The sequence below is a fragment of the Heptranchias perlo genome, chromosome 10 (genome assembly GCF_035084215.1).
Source record: "Heptranchias perlo isolate sHepPer1 chromosome 10, sHepPer1.hap1, whole genome shotgun sequence".
NCBI classification, from domain to species: domain Eukaryota; kingdom Metazoa; phylum Chordata; class Chondrichthyes; order Hexanchiformes; family Hexanchidae; genus Heptranchias; species Heptranchias perlo.
Genome location: NC_090334.1, coordinates 85,320,323 through 85,341,278, shown reverse-complemented (window position 1 = coordinate 85,341,278; position 20,956 = coordinate 85,320,323). Strand labels below are relative to the sequence as shown.

General features: G+C 47.3%; 1 protein-coding gene across 1 annotated transcript in view; it reads left to right on the top strand.

The window, feature by feature from the left end:
• Positions 1 to 13,550: 13,550 nt before the first annotated feature.
• tgfb3 (transforming growth factor, beta 3) overlaps positions 13,551 to 20,956 on the top strand; it is a 120,511-nt gene continuing 113,105 nt past the window's right edge. The window contains exon 1 of the mRNA XM_067992134.1: positions 13,551 to 14,306. Coding sequence (XP_067848235.1) covers positions 13,961 to 14,306 — 346 coding nt within the window. The 5' untranslated portion in view covers positions 13,551 to 13,960. The remainder of the gene's footprint in view (positions 14,307 to 20,956) is intronic.

Sequence of the window (20,956 nt, the reverse complement as noted above, 5' to 3'; positions counted from 1 at the left end):
TTCGCTCTGTCTTTCTCTCCATCTCTCTCTGTGTATTTCTCCATCTCTTCTCTCTCTGTTTCTCTCCATCTCTTCTCTCCGTGTTTCTCTCCATCTCTTCTCTTTTTGCTTCTCTCCATCTCTTCTCTTTTTGCTTCTCTCCATCTCTTCTCTCTCTGCTTCTCTGAATCCCTCTCTGTGTTTCACACCATCTCTTCTTCCTGTTTTTCTCTCCATCTCTCTCTGTGTTTCTCTCTGTCTCGCTTTGTGTTTCTCTCCATCTATTCTCTTTCTGTGTTTCTCTCCATTTCTTCTCTGTGTTTCACTCCATCTCTTTCGTGTTTCTCTCCATCTCTTTTCTCTGCAATACTCTCCGTCTCTTCTCTCTGCATTTCTCTCCATCTCTCTCAGTGTTTCTCTCCATCTCTCTCTGTGTTTCTCTCCATTTCTCTCTGTGCTTCTCTCCATCTCTTCTCTCTCTGTGTTCCTCTCCATCTCATGTCTCTCTCTCTCTCCCTGCCTTACTCTCCATGTCTTCTCTCTGCGTTTCTCTCCATTTCCCTATGTGTTTCTTTCCATCTCTCTCTGTGCTTCTCTCCATCTCTTCTCTCTATATTTCTCTCCATCTCTCTGTTTCTCTACATCTCTTCTCTCTGTGTTTCTCTCTGTCTCTTCTCTCTGTGCTTCTCTCCTTCTCTTCTCTCTGTGTTTCTTTCCATCTTTTCTCTCTGTGTTCCTCACCATTCTTCTCGCTATGTTTCTCTCCATCTCTTCTCTCCGTGCTTCTCTCCATCTCCCACTATGTTTCTCTCCATCACTTCGCTCTGTTTGTCTCTCCATCTCTTCTCTGTGTGTCTCCCCCCATCTCTCTCTATGCTCCTCTCCAGCACTTCTCTCTCTGTGTTTCTCTCTATCTCTCTCTGTATTTGTCTACATCTCTTCTCTATCTGTTTTACTTTCCATCTCTTCTCTCTGTGCTTCTCTCCATCTCTTCTCTCTGTGTTCCTCACCATCTCTTCTCGCTATGTTTCTCTCCAGCTCTTCTCTCTGTGTTTGTCTCCATCTCTCTCTGCGTTTCTCTCCATTTCTTCTCCCTGTGTTTCTCTCCATCTCTCCTCTGTGTGTTTCTCTCCATCTCTCTCTGTGTTTCTCTCCATCTCTTCTCTCCATGTACTTCTCCATCTCTTCTCTATTTGCTTCTCTCCATCTCTTCTCACTGTTTTTCTCTCCAACTCTCTCTATGTTTCTCTCCGTCTCTTTCTGTATTTCTCTCCATCACTTCTCTCTGTGTTTCTCTCTGTCTCTCTCTCTGCTTCTCTCCATCTCTTCTCTCTGTGTTTCTCTCCATCCCTCTCTGTGTTTCTCTCCATTTCTTCTCTCTCTGTGTTTCTCTCCATCTCTTCTGTCCGTGTATCTCTCCGTCTCTTTCTTTGTTTCTCTCCATCTCTTCTCTCTGCAATGCTCTCCATCTCTTCTCTCCGTGTTTCTCTCCATCTCTCTCTCTGTTTCTCTCCATCTCTTCTCTATTTGCTTCTCTCCATCTCTTCTCTCTCTGCTTCTCTGAATCCCTCTCTGTGTTTCTCTCCATTTCTTCTCTCTGTTTTTCTCTCCATCTCTCTCTGTGTTTCTCTCTGTCTCGCTTTGTGTTTCTCTCCATCTATTCTCTTTCTGTGTTTCTCTCCATTTCTTCTCTCTGTGTTTCACTCCATCTCTTTCGTGTTTCTCTCCATCTCTTTTCTCTGCGATACTCTCCGTCTCTTCTCTCTGCATTTCTCTCCATCTCTCTCTGTGTTTCTCTCCATCTCTCTCTGTGCTTCCCTCCATCTCTACTCTCTGTTTCTCTCCTTCTCTTCTCGTGTTTCTCTCCTTCTCTTCTCGTGTTTCTCTCCTTCTCTTCTCGTGTTTCTCTCCATCTCTCTCTGTGCTTCTCTCCATCTCTTCTCTCTCTGTGTTCCTCTCCATCTCATGTCTCTCTCTCTCTCCCTGCCTTACTCTCCATGTCTTCTCTCTGCGTTTCTCTCCATTTTCCTATGTGTTTCTTTCCATCTCTCTCTGTGCTTCTCTCCATCTCTTCTCTCTATATTTCTCTCCATCTCTCTGTTTCTCTACATCTCTTGTCGCTGTGTTTCCTTCTATATCTTCTCTCTCGGTCTTTCTCTCCATCTGTTCCCTCTGTATTTCTCTCATAAGAACATAAGAACATAAGAAATTGGAGCAGGAGTAGGCCAATCGGCCCCTCGAGCCTGCTCCGCCATTCAATAAGATCATGGCTGATCTGATCCCAACCACAAATCTAAAGAACACAAGAAGTCGGAGCAGGACCCGGCCACATAGCCCCTGGGCCCTCTCCGCCACCCACAGGGCATTGACCGATCCGAACTCAGCTTCATGTCCAATTTCCTGCCCGCTCCCCATAACCCCTAATTCCCTTTACTTCTAGGAAACTGTCTATTTCTGTTTTAAATTTATCTAATGATGTAGCTTCCACAGCTTCCTGGGGCAGCAAATTCCACAGACCTACCACCCTCTGAGTGAAGAAGTTTCTCCTCATCTCAGTTTTGAAAGAGCAGCCCCTTATTCTAAGATTATGCCCCCTAGTTCTAGTTTCACCCATCTTTGGGAACATCCTTACTGCATCCACCCGATCAAGACCCTTCACAATCTTATACGTTTCAATAAGATCGCCTCTCATTCTTCTGAACTCCAATGAGTAGAGTCCCAATCTACTCAACCTCTCCTCATATGTCCGCCCCCTCATCCCCGGGATTAACCGAGTGAACCTTCTTTGTACTGCCTCGAGAGCAAGTATGTCTTTTCTTAAGTATGGAGACCAAAACTGTATGCAGTATTCCAGGTGCGGTCTCACCAATACCTTATATAACTGCAGCAATACCTCCTTGTTTTTATATTCTATCCCCCTAGCAATAAAAGCCAACATTCCGTTGGCTTTCTTGATCACCTGCTGCACCTGCATACCAACTTTTTGATTTTCTTGCACTCGGACCCCCAGATCCCTTTGTACTGCAGTACTTTCCAGTCTCTCGCCATTAAGAAAATAACTTGCTCTCTGATTTTTCCTGCCAAAGTGCATAACCTCACATTTTCCAATATTATATTGCATCTGCCAAATCTCCGCCCACTCACCCAGCCTGTCTATATCCCCTTGCAGGTTTTTTATGTCCTCCTCACTCTCTACTTTCCCTCCCATCTTTGTATGATCTGCAAATTTTGATATGTTGCACTCGGTCCCCTCCTCCAAATCGTTAATATAGATTGTAAAGAGTTGGGGACCCAGCACCGACCCCTGTGGAACACCACTGGTTACTGGTTGCCAGTCCGAAAATGAACCATTTATCCCAACTCTCTGCTTCCTGTTTGATAACCAATCCTCCACCCATGCCAGAATATTACCCTCAATCACGTGATTTTTTATCTTAAGTAATAATCTTTTATGTGGCACCTTGTCGAATGCCTTCTGGAAGTCTAAATACACTACGTCCACTGGTTCCCCTTTATCCACCCTATACGTTATATCCTCGAAGAACTCAAGCAAATTTGTCAGACATGACTTCCCCTTCATAAAGCCATGCTGACTTTGTCCTATTAAATTATGCTTATCTAAATGTTCCGTTACTGTCTCCTTAATAATAGACTCCAAAATTTTACCCACCACAGATGTTAAGCTAACTGGCCTATAATTTCCAGCCTTCTGCCTACTACCCTTTTTAAATAACGGTGTTACATTAGCAGTTTTCCAATCTGCCGGGACCTCTCCTGAGTCCAGGGAATTTTGGAAAACTATCACCAAAGCATCCACAATCCCTACTGCCACTTCCCTCAAGACCCTAGGATGGAAGCCATCAGGTCCAGGGGATTTATCCGCCTTGAGTCCCATTATTTTACTGAGTACCATCTCCTGAGTGATTTTAATCGTATTTAGCTCCTCCCCCCCGAGAGTCGCCTGTTTGTCCAGTGTTGGGATATTCTTAGTGTCCTCTACTGTAAAGACTGAAACAAAATATTTGTTCAGCATTTTTGCCATCTCCATGTTTCCCACCATTAATTTCCCGGTCTCATCCTCTAAGGGACCTATGTTTGCCTTAGCCACCCTTTTTCTTTTTATATAACTATAGAAACTCTTGCTATCTGTTTTTATATTTTTTGCTAATTTCTTTTCATAATCTAACTTCCCTTTCTTAATCAATCCTTTAGTTACTTTTTGCTGTCTTTTGAAGAATTCCCAATCTTCTATCCTCCCACTAAGTTTGGCTACCTTATATGTCCTTGTTTTTAGTCGGATACTATCCTTGATTTCTTTACTTAGCCACGGATGGCTGTCATTTCTTTTACACCCTTTTTTCCTCAGTGGAATATATTTATTTTGAAAGTTGTAAAATAACTCCCTAAATGAACACCTCTGCTCATGTACCGTCTTACCCTTTAATCTATTTTCCCAGTCCACTTTAATCAATTCCGCTCTCATACCATCATAGTCTCCTTTATTCAAGCTCAGTACGCTTGTTTGAGAATCAACCTTCTCACCCTCTAATTGGATATGGAATTCAACCATGTTGTGGTCGCTCGTTCCAAGGGGATCCTTAACTAGGACATTATTAATTAATCCTGACTCATTACACAGGACCAGGTCCAAGGTTGCCTGCCCCCTTGTAGGATCAGTTACATACTGCTCAAGAAATCCATCCCTGATGCACTCAATGAACTCGTCCTCAAGGCTGCTCTGCCCAATTTGATTTGTCCAGTTAATATGATAATTAAAATCCCCCATAATTATGGCTGTTCCCTTATTACATGCCCCGACTATCTCCTGATTAATACTTCTTCCAGCAGAGTTGCAACTATTAGGAGGCCTATATACTACGCCCACTAATGGTTTTTTTCCCTTATTATTCCTTATCTCCACCCAAACTGTTTCATTATCTTGATGCTTTGTCCCAATATCATTTCTCTGTTTAACAGTGATTCCTTCCTTTATTAACATAGCCACCCCACCTCCCCTTCCTTCCTGCCTGTCCTTCCTGATTGTTAAATACCCTGGCATATTTAATTCCCAGTCGTTGTCACCCTGCAGCCATGTTTCTGTAATGGCCACAAGATCATACCCATACGTAGTTATTTGTGCCGTTAACTCGTCCATTTTATTACGAATGCTACATGCATTCAGATAAAGAACTTTCAAATCTGTTTTGTGTCGCTTAGTTCCTGCTTTTTCCTTTTTTAACACTTTACCTATTACTCCATACCTTCTGTCCCTTCCTGTTACGCTTTCCTCTCTCTCCCTGCTCAGGTTCCCAACCCCCTGCCACTTTAGTTTAAACCCTCCCCAACAGCACTAGCAAACACTCCTCCTAGGACAGCGGTCCCGGCCCTGCCCAGGTGCAGACCGTCCGGTTTGTACTGGTCCCACCTCCCCCAGAACCGTTTCCAGTGTCCCAGGAATTTGAATCCCTCCCCCTTGCACCATTCCTCTAGCCACGTATTCATTTGAAATATCCTCCTATTTCTACTCTGACTAGCACGTGGCACTGGCAGCAATCCTGAGATTACTACCTTTGAGGTCCTATTTTTTAATTTACCTCCTAACTCCCTATATTCTGCTTTTAGGACCTCATCCCCTTTTTTACCTATATCGTTGGTGCCTATGTGCACCACGACAGCTGGCTGTTCGCCCTCCCCCTCCAAAATGTTCTGTAGCCGCTCCGAGACATCCTTGATCCTTGCACCAGGGAGGCAACACACCATCCTGGAGTCTCGGTTGCGGCCGCAGAAACGCCTGTCTATTCCCCTTACAATTGAGTCCCCTATCACTATAGCTCTGCCACTCTTTTTCCTCCCAGCCTGTGCAGCAGAGCTACCCGTGGTGCCAGGAAGTTGGCTGCTGCTGCCTTCCCCTGATAAGTCATCCCCCCCAACAGCATCCAAAGTGGCATATCTGTTTGAGAGGGGGATGGACACAGGGGACCCCTGCACTACCTGCCTGCATCTCTTACTCTTCCTGGTGGTCACCCATTCACTTCCTGCCTGTATACCCTTTACCTGCGGTGTGACCAACTCGCTAAACGTGCTATCCACGAGTTTCTCTGCATCTCTCTCTCTCCTTCACTTCTCTCTCTATGCTTCTCTCCATCTCTTTCTGTGTTTCTCTCCATCTCTTCTCACTGTGTTTCCCTCCATTTCTCTATGTGTTTGTCTCCATCTATCTCTGTGTTTCTCTCCATCGCATTCTGTGTTTCTCTCCATCTCTTCTTTCTGTGTTTCTCCCCATCTCTTCTTTCTGTGTTCCTCTCCATTTCTTCTCCCTGTGCTTCTCTCCATCTCTTAACTCTATGCTTCTCTCCATCTCTTCCCTCTGTGCTTCTCTCTGTGTTTCTTTCCATCTTTTCTCTCTGTGTTTCTCATCATCTCTTCTCTCTGTGTTCCTCACCATTCTTCTCGCTATGTTTCTCTCTATCTCTTCTCTCTGTGTTTCTCTCCATCTCTCTCTTGTTTCCCTCCATCTCGCTCTGTTTTTCTCTCCATCGGTGTCTGTGTTTCTCTCCATCTCCCACTATGTTTCTCTCCATCACTTCGCTCTGTTTGTCTCTCCATCTCTTCTCTGTGTGTCTCTCTCCACATCTCTCTCCATCACTTCTCTCTCTGTGTTGCTCTCTATCTCTCTCTGGATTTGTCTACATCTCATCTCTGTCTGTTTTACTTTCCATCTCTTCTCTGCATTTTTCTCCATCCCTCTCCCTGTTTCTCTTCATCTCTTCTCTCTGTGTTTATTTCCATCTCTTCTATCTGTGTTCCTCACCATCTCTTCTCTCTCTGTGCTTCTCTCCATCTCTTCTCTCTGTGTTTCATTCTCTCTCTTCTACCTGCGTTTCATTCCATCTCTTCTCTCTGTGTTCCTCACCATCTCTTCTCACTATGTTTCTCTCCAGCTCTTCTCTCTGTGTTTGTCTCCATCTCTCTCTATGTTTCTCTCCATCTGTTCTGTCTCTATGTTTCTCTCCATCTCCCTCTGTCTTTCTCTCCATCTCTTTTCTCTGCCTTTCTCTCCTTCTCTCTTTATGTTTCTCTCCATCTCTCTATGTATTTGTCTCCATCTCGTCTTTCTATGTCTTTCTCGCCATCTCTTTTCTCTGCATTTTTCTCCATCCCTCTCCCTGTTTCTCTCCATCTCTTCTCTCTGTGTTCCTCACCATCTCTTCTCACTATGTTTCTTTCCAGCTCTTCTCTCTGTGTTTGTCTCCATCTCTCTCTATGTTTCTCTCCATCTGTTCTGTCTCTATGTTTCACTCCATCTCCCTCCGTGTTTCTCTCCATCTCTTTTTTCTGTGTTTCACTCCATCTCCCTCCGTGTTTCTCTCCATCTCTTTTTTCTGTGTTTCTCTCCATCTCTCTCTGTGTCTCTCTCCATCTCCCTCTGTGCTACTCTCCATCTCTTCTCTCTCTGTGTTTCTCTCCATCTCTTCTCTCTGTGTTCCTCACCATCTCTTCTCGCTATGTTTCTCTCCAGCTCTTCTCTCTATGTTTCTCTCCATCTATTCTGTCTCTATGTTTCTCGCCATCACCCTCTGTCTTCCTCTCCATCTCTTTTCTCTGTCTTTCTCTCCTTCTCTATGTTTCTCTCCATCTCTCTATGTATTTGTCTCCATCTCTTCTTTCTATGTCTTTCTCGCCATCTCTTTTCTTCGTATTTCTCTGCAACCCTCTCCCTGTTTCTCTCTGTGCTTCTCTCCATCTCTTCTCTCTGGATTTTTCTTCATCTTGCTCTGTGTTTCTCTCCATCTCTTCTCTCTCTGTTTCTCTCCATTTCTTCTCCCTGTGTTTCTCTCTATCTCTCCTCTGTGTTTTTCTCTCCATCTCTCTCTGTGTTTCTCTCCAACTCTTCTCTCCGTGTACTTCTCCATCTCTTCTCTATTTGCTTCTCTCCATCTCTTTTCTCTGTGCTTCTCTCCATCTCTTTCTGTGTTTCTCTCCATCTCTTTTCTCTGCGATACTCTCCATCTCTTCTCTCTGTGTTTCAATCCATCTCTCTGTGTTTCTCTCCCTCTCTTCTCTCTGTGTTTCTTATCATCCCTTCTCTCTCTGTTTCTCTCCATCTCTACACTCTGTGTTTCTCTACTTTCCCTCTGTATTTCTCTCCATCTCTCTCTGTGTTTCACTCCCTCTCTTCTCTGTTTTGCAATTCATCCTTTCTGCCTGTGTTTCTCTCCCTCTCTTCTCTCAGTATTTCTCTCCATCTATTCTTGCTGTGTTTCTCTCCATCTCTCTCTGTTTCTCTCCATCTATCTCTCTGTCTGTGTTTCTCGCCATCTCTCTCTGTGTTTCTCTCCATCTCGTCTCTCTGTGTTTCTCACCATCTCTTCTCTCAGTGCTTCTCTCCATCTCTTCTCTCTGTGTTTCTCTCCATCTTTTCTCCCTGTGTTTCTCTCCATCTCTCTCTCCCTGTGTTTCTCTCCATCCCACTCTGTGTTTCTCTCCATCTCTTCTCTCTCTCTGTTTCTCTCCATCTCTTCTCTCCGTGTTTCTCTCCATCTCTTTTCTCTGCGATACTCTCCATCTCTTCACTCCGTTTCTATCCATCACTTTCTGTGTTTCTCTTCATCACTTCTCTCTGTGTTTCTCGCCATCTCTTCACTCTGTTTCTCTCCAACTCTTCTCTCTGTGTTTCTCTCGATCTCTTCTCTGTGTTTCTCACCATCTCTATCTGTGTTTCTCTCCATCTCTTCTCTCTGTGTTTCACTCCATCTGTTCTCTCTACGTTTCTCTCCAACACTTCTCTCTCTATTTTTCGCTCCATCTCTACTCTCTCTGTTTCACTCCATCTCTTCTCTCTGTGCTTCTGTCCATCTCTCTCTGTGTTTCGGTCCCTCTCTTCTCCCTGTGTTGCTCTTCATCCCTTCTGCCTGTGTTTCTGTCCATCTCTTCTCTCTTTCTTTCTCTCCATCTCTCTCTATTTCTCCCTCTCTCCTCTGTGTTTCCATTCATCCCTACTGTCTGTGTTTCTCTGCATCTCTTCACACTGTCTTTCTTTCCAACTTTTCTCTCTGTGTTTCTCTCCAACTTTTCTCTCTGTTTCTCTCCATCACTACTCTCTGTGTTTCTCTCCATATCTCTCTCTCTCCGTTTCTCTCTCTGTTTCTCTCCATCTCTTCTCCTGGAGCTTCTCTCCATTCCTCTCTGTGTTTCTCTCCATCCCTTCTCTCTGTGTTTCTCTCCATCTCTTCTCTCTGTGTTTCTATCCATCTCTTTCTGTGTTTCTCTTCATCCCTTCTGTCTGTGTTTCTCTCCATCTCTCTTTGTGCTTCTCTCCATCTCTTCTCTCTGTGTTTCTCTCCATCTCTTCGCTCTGTCTTTCTCTCCATCTCTCTCTGTGTATTTCTCCATCTCTTCTCTATGTGTTTCTCTCCATCTCTCTCTGTGTTTCTCTCCATCTCTTTTCTCTGCGATACTCTCCATCTCTTCTCTCTGTGTTTCTCTCCATCTCTTTCTGTGTTTCGGTCCCTCTCTTCTCTCTGTGTTGCTCTTCACCCTTCTGCCTCTGTTCCTCTCCATCTCTTCTCTCTGTGTTTCTCTCCATCCCTTCTCTCTCTGTGTTTCTCTCCATCTCTTCTCTCTGTGTTTCTATCCATCTCTTTCTGTGTTTCTCTTCATCCCTTCTGTCTGTGTTTCTCTCCATCTCTCTTTGTGCTTCTCTCCATCTCTTCTCTCTGTGTTTCTCTCCATCTCTTCGCTCTGTCTTTCTCTCCATCTCTCTCTGTGTATTTCTCCATCTCTTCTCTATGTGTTTCTCTCCATCTCTCTCTGTGTTTCTCTCCATCTCTCTCTGTGTTTCTCTCCATCTCTTTTCTCTGCGATACTCTCCATCTCTTTCTGTGTTTCGGTCCCTCTCTTCTCTCTGTGTTGCTCTTCACCCTTCTGCCTCTGTTCCTCTCCATCTCTTCTCTCTGTGTTTCTCTCCATCTCTTCTCTCTTTCTTTCTCTCCATCTCTCTCCCTCAATTTCTTCCTCTCTTCTCTCTGTGTTTCCCTTCATCCCTTCTGTCTGTGTTTCTCTCCATCTCTTCTCTCTCTGTGTTTCTCTCCATCTCTCCTCTCTGTGTTTCTATCCATCTCGTTCTATGTTTCTCTTCATCCCTTCTGTCTGTGTTTCTCTCCATCTCTCTTTGTGCTTCTCTCCATCTCTTCTCTCTGTGTTTCTCTCCATCTCTTTGATCTGTCTTTCTCTCCATCTCTCTCTGTGTATTTCTCCATCTCTTCTCTATGTGTTTCTCTCCATCTCTCTCTGTGTTTCTCGCCATCTCTTCTCTCTGTGTTTCTCTCCATCTCGTCTCTCTCTGCTTCTCTGAATCCCTCTCTGTGTTTCTCTCCGTCTCTTCTCTCTGCATTTTTCTCTCCATTTCATCTCTCTATGTTTCACTCCATCTCTTTCAGTGTTTCTCTCCATCTCTTTTCTCTGTGATATTCTCCCTCTCTTCTCTGTGTTTCTATCCATCTCTCTCTCTGTTTCTCTTCATCACGTCTCTCTGTGTTTCTGTCCATCTCTCTCTGTGTTTCAGTCCCTCTCTTCTCTCTGTGTTGCTCTTCATCCCTTCTCTCTGTGTTTCTCTCCATCGCTTCTCACTCTGAATCCCCCTCTGTGTTTCACTCAATCTCTTCTCTCTGCGATACTCTCCATCTCTTCTCTCTGTGTTTCTCTCCATCTCTCTCTGTGTTTCTCTCCCTCTCTTCCCTCTGTCTTTCTCTTCATCACGTCTCTCTCTCTGTTTCTCACCATCTCTTCTCTCTGTGTTTCACGCCATCTCTCTCTGTGTTTCGGTCCCTCTCTTCTCTCTGTGTTGCTCTTCATCCCTTCTGCCTCTGCTTCTCTCCATCTCTTCTCTCTTTCTTTCTCTCCATCACTTCTCTCTTTCTTTCTCTCCATCTCTTCTCTCTTTTTTTCTCTCCATCTCTCTCTGTCTTTCTCTGCATCTCTTCTCTTTGTGTTTCTCTCCATCTCTTTTCTCTGTGATATTCTCCATCTCTTCTCTTTGTGTTTCCATCCATCTATTTCTGTGTTTCTCTCACTCTCTTCCCTCTGTGTTTCTCTTCATCTCTTCTGTTTGTGTTTCTTTCCATCTCTTCACTCTGTCTTTCTCTCTATCTCTTCTCTCTGTGTTTCTCTCCATTTCTCAATGTGCTTCTCTGCATCTCTTCTGTCCGTGTTTATCTCCATCTCTCTCTATGTTTCACCCAATCTCTTCTCTCTGCGTTTCTCTCTGACACTTCTCTCTCTATTTTTCTCTGCATCTCTTCTCTCTCTGTTTCTCTCCATCTCTTCTCTCTGTGCTTCTCTCCATCTCACTCTGTGTTTCTCTCCATCTCTCTTTGTGCTTCTCTCCATCTCTTCTCTCTGTGTTTCTCTCCATCTCTTCGCTCTCTCTGTTTCTCTGAATATCTCTCTGCTTTTCCCTGCATCTCTGTGTTTCTCACCATTTCTTCTCTCTGTGTTTCTCTGCATTTCTTCTCTCGATGTTTTTCTCCATCTCGCTCTGTGTTTCTCTCCATCTCTTCTCTCTCTGTGTTTCTCTATCTCTCCTCTGTGTGTTTCTCTCCATCTCTCTCTGTGTTTCACACCATCTCTTCTCTCTGTTTTTCTCTCCATCTCTCTCTCTGTTTCTCTCTGTCTCTCTCTCTATTTCTCACGATCTCTTCTCTCTGTGTTTCACGCCATCTCTCTCTGTGTTTCGGTCCCTCTCTTCTCTCTGTGTTGCTCTTCATCCCTTCTGCCTCTGTTTCTCTCCATCTCTTCTCTCTGTTGTTCTCTCCATCTCTTCTCCCTTTCTTTCTCTCCATCACTCTCTCTCTCTGTTTCCATCCATCTCTCTCTGTGTTTCTCTCCATCTCTTCTCTCGGAGCTTCTCTCCATTCCTCTCTGTGTTTCTCTCCATCTCTTCTCTCTCTGTGTTTCTCTCCATCTCTTCTCTCTGTGTTTCTCTCCATCTCTCTCTGTGTTTCTTTCCGTCTCTCTCTGTGTTTCACTCCATCTCTCTCTGTGTTTCTCTCCCTCTCTTCTCTGTGTTTCTATCCATCTCTCTCTCTGTTTCTCTTCATCACATCTCTCTGTGTTTCGGTCCCTCTCTTCACTCTGTCAGTCTTTCCAACTCTTCTCTCTGTGTTTCTCTCCTTCTCTTCTCTCCGTGTTTCTCTCCATCTCTTCTCTCTCTCCATCTCTCTCCCTCAATTTCTTCCTCTCTCCTCTCTGTGTTTCTCTTCATCCCTTCTGTCTGTGTTTCTCTCCATCTCGTCACTCTGTCATTCTTTCCAACTCCTCTCTCTGTGTTTCTGTCCATCTCTTCTCTCTGTGTTTCTCTCCTTCTCTTCCTTCTGTGTTTCTCTTCATCTCTCTCTGGGTTTCTCAGCATCTCTTCTCTCTGTGTTTTTCTCCATCTCTCTCAATGTTTCACTCCATCTCTTCCCTCTGTGTTTCTCTCCATCTCTCTGTGTTTCCCTACATCTCTCTTTGTGTTTCTCTCCATCTCTTTTCTCTGAGATATTCTCCATCTCTTCTCCCTGTGTTTCCATCCATCTATTTCTGTGTTTCTCTCCCTCTCTTCTCTCTGTGTTTCTCTCCATCTCTGTCTTTGTTTCTCTCCATCTCTCTGTGTTTCTCTCCTTCTCTTCTCTCCGTGTTTATCTCTGTCTTTTTCTGCGTTTCTCTCCATCTATTCTCTCTGTTTCTCTTCATTCCTTCTCTCTGTGCTTCTCTCCATCTCTTCTCTCTGTTTTTCTCTCCATCTCTCTCTCCCTGTTTCTCTCCATCTCTCTTTGTGTTTCTCTCCATCTCTTCTCTCTGTTTCTCTCTGTTGTTTTCTGTACTTCTCTCCATCTCTTCACTCTGTGTTTCTCTCCATCTCTTCTCTGTTTCTTTCCATCTCTTCTCTGTGTTTCTCTCCATCTCTCTGTCTCTGTTATTCTCCATCTCTTTCTGTGTTTCTCTTCATTTGTTCTCTCTCTGTGTTTCTCTCCATCTCTTTTCTCTGTGTTTCTCTCCATCCCATCTCTTTCTATGTTTTCTCTCTTTCTCTCTCTTCTCTCTCTCTCTCTTTTCTGTTTCTCTCTGTGTGCCGGCCTCTCTTTTCTTTTTTTCTCTCTCTTTAACTCCCTCAGTTACTCCCCCTGTTTCTCTCTCTCTGCCTTTGTATTTTATTTCTAACTGTTTCCTTTTGTCCCAATTTCTGTTGCTGTTTCATCTCTTTTTTTCTCTACATTCCTTTCTGTTTCTCTGTATTTCTTTGTTTCTCTATTTCTCTTTCTGTCTCTATTCTGTGGACGTCTGTATTCTTCGCTCCGTCTTCACCTCTCTGTGTGTTTTTGTTGTGTGAGTCTTTGTATATTTCTGTGTTTGTGCCTTTATTCTCTGTGTGTGTCCCTGTATTTCTGTCTGTCTCTGTTTCTCTCCTCCCTTAATATATCCAAAACCTTGATGTGTGAGGGTGACGTTCTGATCAGGGCGAGGTCTGCGTGTTTCCAGCCCTCCCGGAACGTCACTGATCCCCAGTATAAAAGCCACGGGTGAGGCAGAGTGTGAGACAAGAGAGAGTGAGAGAGACAGGACCCAGAGCGGAATCTGACAACTTCAAGCAGGGGTCTGCCGCCGAGGACCGCCGTGGCACGTCCCGGAGATCTCCAAACCTCGCTATAAATCAACAACAAGAAGATATATCAGAAAGAGAGAGAGAGAGAGAGGGAGGGAAACGCATCCGGAGGAGAGCGGAGAGAGGAGCTGAGCTGCACTCGGGGAGAGCGGAGACTCCGCTGAGGAGAGGCGAACATCTGGAAAGTTGAAAAAGTTTTGGAAGAAGTTTTGGAAAACGCTGTTGCGGGCGGGGAGAGGGGAATCTGTGTGTGTGTGTGATCGGTGAAAGGGGATCTCGCTGTCTGGATCAGCTTCCTCTCCCTCTCTCGGTGCCCTGGTGGATTTGGGAACGGGGACGATGTGTGTCCAGAGGTTCTTGCTTGTCCTGACTGCCCTGGATCTAGTGGCTGTTACACGGGCTCTTTCGACCTGCACCACCCTGGACACGGAGCATATCAAGAAGAAACGAGTGGAAGCCATCAGGGGCCAGATCCTGAGCAAGCTCAGGCTGACCAGCCCTCCCGAGGAGCCGGGTCCCGCCGAGGTCCCAGCCCAGGTCCTGGCTATGTACAACAGCACTCGGGAATTGCTGCACGATCTGGGCAGGGACCGGGAGCAGAGCTGCGTTACTCACAACACCGACTTCGAGTACTATGCAAAGGAGGTGTACAAGTTTGACATGATCCAGGGCCCGTCCGTGGACAGTAAGTGAGACCCAGAGAGAAAGAACCCACCCCGCCCCCCCTCTCCCCAACCTCCAACCTAAAATAATGAACAAACAACAGGCTGAGGGATCAGGGAGGGCTGAGGGTTTGGACAAAGGTCCTGTTCACACATCCAACACATGGGGTGAGCAGCATATCCCCACACATGTCCATCAGGAACTGAGGTGCAGACCAGTGACACTGGTTTACATATTAATCCATCAGCAGAAATGCCCTTCACATTACCTTCTGACTGTGTAATGAACAACGGTCAGTGCCAAACACGGTCAAGGATGGCAAATTGGTGCTGCCACCTGGGCCACGGGCATGGTGAGGGTCAGGCAGTCACTGTTACAGGATTCCCCTCACCTCTTGCCCCTCTATCTCCTTATTTCTCTTTTCTCTGCCCGCTGCTCACCCTGGATATTGGCCACTACTTCTCTCTCTTGTTGGGCAGCAGGTGGGCATGATGGAGGCAGGACAGTCCCAGCATTCATAGTGCCAGTGAAAGCCCTCTATTAAAACTAATGGAAATGCAAAAGGCAGAAGGCAGGGTGGGGGGGGAATTCCAGGCACATGGAGGCGTGACATAGGGACCCTGAGCCAAGAGGGCGGGGATCATGATGTCATCTGTGAGACCCGCGCTGAACCTGGGCATGTTGGTCGAGCTGATGCAGTGACAGCATTGAAAGAAAGAAAGAACTTGCATTTCTATAGGGCCTTTCACAACCCAAGGACGTCCCATCAAACACTCCCAGGGCAGGTACAGCACGGGTTCGATACAGAGTAAAGCTCCCTCTACACTGTCCCATCAAACACTCCCGGAGCACAAGTTGGATATAAAGGATTGGTTTAATTGTGTGGTTCCAGCAGAGACCCATATCCGAGCCTATTTCAGACATTCACATGGGCCTGATTTTCAAAGAATCATAGAGTGGTTGCAGCACGGAAGGAGGCCATTCGGCCCATCGAGTACATGCGGCTCTCTAAGAGCAATTTAGCTCATCCCACTCCCCCGCCCTATCCCAGTAGCCCTGCAAATTTTTTCCCTTCAAGTATTCATCCAGTTCCCTTTTGAAGGCCATGATTGAATCTGCCTCCACCACCCCCTCGGGCAGTGCATTCCAGATCCTAACCACTCGCTGGGTAAAAAAGTTTTTCCTCATGTCACCTTTGGTTCTTTTGCCAATCACCTTAAATCTATGTTGTCTGGTTCTTGACCCTTCCGCCAATGGGGACAGTTACTCTCTATCTACTCTGTCTAGACCCTTCATGATTTTGAATACCTCTATCAAATCTCCTCACAACCTTCTCTGTTCCAAGGAGAACAATCCCAGCTTCTCCAGTCTATCCATGTAACTAAAGTCCCTCATTCCTGGAATCATTCTAGTAAATCTCTTCTGCACCTTCTCTAAGGCCTTTACATCTTTCCTGAAGTGCGATGCCCAGAACTGGACACAATACTCCAGTTGTGATCGAACCAGTGTTTTATAAAGGTTCATCATGACTTCAATACTTTTGTACTCTATGCCTCTATTTATAAAGCCCAGGATCCCCTATGCTTTTTTAACCACTTTCTCAACCTGCCCTGCCACCTTCAATGATTTGTGCACATATACCCCCAGATCTCTCTGTTCCGTTAAAGTTATTGGTCAGTAAATCGCGTGCAGTGTGCAACTGATTTGTTGGTGTGAGATCCTAGTGAGCAAAGCTCCCCTGCCAAGGGCTCACGGTTGTGAGGTGAGCTACTTACCCTGAGAAAAAAGTGAACCTAACTCCAATGCCAGCCACGTGGCCCTACTGTAACTCCCACCCGAGAGGTTCCCAATTTCATGCCAACCTGTGCCAGGTTTAATGTTGTGGTCCGATGCCCACTAGGACCTGAATTGGGTTGGCACAAGCTCCTCGCACAGAGGAACCGAGCAGCCAGCAGGGGGAGCAGACTACAATCCCACGAGAAAGGGTGAGATTCCAATCAGGCTGAAAGGACAGTGCGAGACCACATTGCTGCAATCAGCTGCTTCCTCCTATTTATAAACCATCATGTAGCCTTTCTATTGCCAAGTTCAGAGTGATCAAGGAACAAGCAACCCCACAGAAAATCCTGCACACTGGGAACAGCCCTGGACACTGGCCCTGTGCTCCAGTGCCCGGACACTGGCCCTGTGCTCCAGTGCCCGGACACTGGCCCTGTGCTCCAGTGCCCGGACACTGGCCCTGAGCTCCAGTGCCCGGACACTGGCCCTGAGCTCCAGTGCCCGGACACTGGCCCTGAGCTCCAGTGCCCGGACACTGGCCCTGTGCTCCAGTGCCCGGACACTGGCCCTGAGCTCCAGTGCCCGGACACTGGCCCTGTGCTCGAGAGCCCGGACACTGGCCCTGAGCTCCAGTGCCCGGACACTGGCCCTGTGCTCGAGAGCCCGGACATTGGCCCTGAGCTCCAGTGCCTGGACACTGGCCCCGTGCATGAGAGCCTGGACACTGGCCCTGTGCTCGAGAGCCTGGACACTGGTACTGGGCATAACTCTCCCCACTGACACTGGACCTTACACACTGGCACTGGGCACGGGGAGCCTGTGCACGGGTACTAGACCCGACCTACTGACATTAGATCTTTACATGTTGACACTAGACCCCCTCTACACGGTCCCTTCAAACCTTCAAGGGCATGTACAGAGTTATCAATAGCTTCTCAGATTGCACACTGAATATATTTTCCTGAATTCTTGACAGATATTTTCTCACAGGTTTACAATTTTGCTTCATCCCTGAACCCTGACCCAGTCTGGCCTATACCCGACTCCAGGCTCACCGTGCATGGATGACTCTTAATGCCCTCTGAAGAGGTCAGGCAAACCCTCTTGGTTGTAAAAACAATCGTAACGATGTTGGAAGCCCCAGGACCACTTTCACAGGGGAGCTGGGGAGAGGCAGTAACTGTGGAATTTACAGTACCAGACACAATCTGCGAACAAATACATATATATATATATATAGAGAGACTCCTTGTGTCCATGAGATTAACAATTAATGCTGAACTCGTGGCAGTTTTGGTGCTAAGGGCCCAGGCTCACCAAGAGCTGTGTGGAGACTGCCCCATACTAAGTTTGATTAGGACCGTTAACAGTGACAGCAGATTTGGAGAGAAACATGTCAGGGTCGGTGCCTGAGCTGTTCAAGATACAGTGGGCCAGAGTCTAACTTCATTGAATTGTTGGGGCAATAGCTGTACCAGTGTAACAGAGCCATTGATCATTGCTGGGCTGAGCTCAGCCTCTGTTATTGGACTAAGTTAGACCCCATCACTAGACTGACCTGGGCCCCTATCTCTAGACTGACCTGGGCCCCTATCACTAGACTGACCTGGGCCCCTATCACTAGACTGACCTGGGCCCCTATCACTAGACTGACCTGGGCCCCTATCACTAGACTGACCTGGGCCCCTATCACTAGACTGACCTGGGCCCCTATCACTAGACTGACCTGGGCCTCTATCACTAGACTGACCTGGGCCCCTATCACTAGACTGACCTGGGCCCCTATCACTAGACTGACCTGGGCCCCTATCTCTAGACTGACCTGGGCCTCTATCACTGGACTGACCTGGGCCCCTATCTCCAGACTGACCTGGGCCCCTATCACGAGACTGACCTGGGCCCCTATCTCCAGACTGACCTGGGCCCCTATCTCTAGACTGACCTGGGCCTCTATCTCCAGACTGACCTGGGCCCCTATCTCCAGACTGACCTGGGCCCCTATCTCTAGACTGACCTGGGCCCCTATCACTAGACTGACCTGGGCCCCTATCTCTAGACTGACCTGGGCCCCTATCTCCAGACTGACCTGGGCCCCTATCTCCAGACTGACCTGGGCCCCTATCTCCAGACTGACCTGGGCCCCTATCACCAGACTGACCTGGGCCCCTATCACCAGACTGACCTGGGCCCCTATCTCCAGACTGACCTGGGCCCCTATCTCTAGACTGACCTGGGCCCCTATCACTAGACTGACCTGGGCCCCTATCTCCAGACTGACCATGGCCCCTATCACTAGACTGACCTGGGCCCCTATCACTAGACTGACCTGGGCCCCTATCACTAGACTGACCTGGGCCCCTATCTCCAGACTGACCTGGGCCCCTATCACTAGACTGACCTGGGCCCCTATCTCCAGACTGACCTGGGCCCCTATGACTAGACTGACCTGGGCCCCGATTATTAGACTGAACTGGGCCCCTATCAGAAGACTGACCTGGGCCCATATTTTGATGCTGACCTGGGCCCCGATTATTAGACAGACCTGAGCCCCCATATTAGACTGACCTGGGCCCGGATTATTAGACTGACCTGGGCCTCTATTACTCGACTGACCTGGGCCCCTATTATTAGACTGACCTGAGCCCCTTTCACTAGACTGACCTGGGCCCCAATTATCAGACTGACCTGAGCCCCGATTATTGGACTGACCTGGGCCCCTATCTCTAGACTGACCTGGGCCCCCATTATTAGACTGACCTGGGCCCCATTATTAGACTGACCTGGGCCCCGATTATTAGACTGACCTGGGCCCCTATCACTACACTGACCTGGGCCCCTATCTCTAGACTGACCTGGGCCCCTATCTCCAGACTGACCTGGGCCCCTATCTCTAGACTGACCTGGGCCCCTATCTCTAGACTGACCTGGGCCCCTATCTCTAGACTGACCTGGGCCCCTATCTCTAGACTGACCTGGGCCCCTATCTCTAGACTGACCTGAGCCCCTATCTCCAGACTGACCTGGGCCCCTATCTCTAGACTGACCTGAGCCCCTATCTCCAGACTGACCTGGGCCCCTATCAGTAGACTGACCTGGGCTCCCATTATCAGACTGACCTGGGCCCCTATTATCAGACTGACCTGGGCCCCTATCTCCAGACTGACCTGGACCCCTATCTCCTGACTGACCTGGGCCCCTATTATCAGACTGACCTGGACCCCTATCTCCTGACTGACCTGGGCCCCTATTATCAGACTGACCTGGACCCCTATTATTAGACTGACCTGGGCCCCTATTATAAGATTGACCTGGGCCCCTATCTCTAGACTGACCTGGGCCCCTATCTCTAGACTGACCTGGGCCCCTATCTCTAGACTGACCTGGGCCCCCTATTATCAGACTGACCTGGGCCCCCTATTATCAGACTGAACTGGGCCCCCTATTATCAGACTGACCTGGGCCCCGATTAGAGAATCATAGAATCATAGAAGTTACAACATGGAAACAGGCCCTTCGGCCCAACATGTCCATGTCGCCCAGTTTATACCACTAAGCTGGTCCCAATTTCCTGCACTTGGCCCATATCCCTCTATACCCATCTTACCCATGTAACTGTCCAAATGCTTTTAAAAGACAAAATTGTACCCGCCTCTACTACTGCCTCTGGCAGCTCGTTCCAGACACTCACCACCCTTTGAGTGAAAAAATTGCCCCTCTGGACCCTTTTGTATCTCTCCCCTCTCACCTTAAATCTATGCCCCCTCGTTATAGACTCCCCTACCTTTGGGAAAAGATTTTGACTATCGACCTTATCTATGCCCCTCATTATTTTATAGACTTCTATAAGATCAACCCTTAACCTCCTACTCTCCAGGGAAAAAAGTCTCAGTCTATCCAACCTCTCCCTATAAGTCAAACCATCAAGTCCCGGTAGCATCCTAGTAAATCTTTTCTGCACTCTTTCTAGTTTAATAATATCCTTTCTATAATAGGGTGACCAGAACTGTACACAGTATTCCAAGTGTGGCCTCACCAATGCCCTGTACAACTTCAACAAGACATCCCAACTCCTGCATTCAATGTTCTGACCAATGAAACCAAGCATGCCGAATGCCTTCTTCACCACCCTATCCACCTGTGACTCCACTTTCAAGGAGCTGGTCAGTCGAGTGATAGGGGCCCAGGTCAGTCTAATAATAGGGGCCCAGATCAGTCTGATAATAGGGGGCCCAGGTCAGTCTAATAATAGGGGCCCAGGTCAGTCTAGTGAAAGGAGCCCAGATCAGTCTAATAATCCGGGCCCCTATTATTAGATTGTCCTGGGCCCGGATTATTAGACTGATCTGGGCCCCTTTCACTAGACTGACCTGGGCCCCTATTATTAGATTGTCCTGGGCCCGGATTATTAGACTGATCTGGGCCCCTATTATTAGATTGTCCTGGGCCCGGATTATTAGACTGATCTGGACCCCTTTCACTAGACTGACCTGGGCCCCTATTAGTAGACTGACCTGGGCCCTGATTATTGCACTGACCTGGGCCCCAATTATTAGACTGACCTGGGCCCATATTATCAGACTGACCTGGGCCCATATTATTAGACTGACCTGGGCCCCCTATTGGTAGACTGACCTGGGCCCCGATTATCAGACTGACCTGGGTCTCTATTATTAGACTGACCTGGGCCCCCTATTGGTAGACTGACCTGGGCCCCGATTATCAGACTGACCTGGGCCTCTATTATTAGACTGATCTGGGCCCCTATTATCAGACTGACCTGGGCCCCTATTATTAGACTGACCTGGGACTCTATTATTAGACTGACCTGGGCCCCGATTATCAGACTGACCTGGGCCCCGATTATCAGACTGACCTGGGCCCCGATTATCAGAC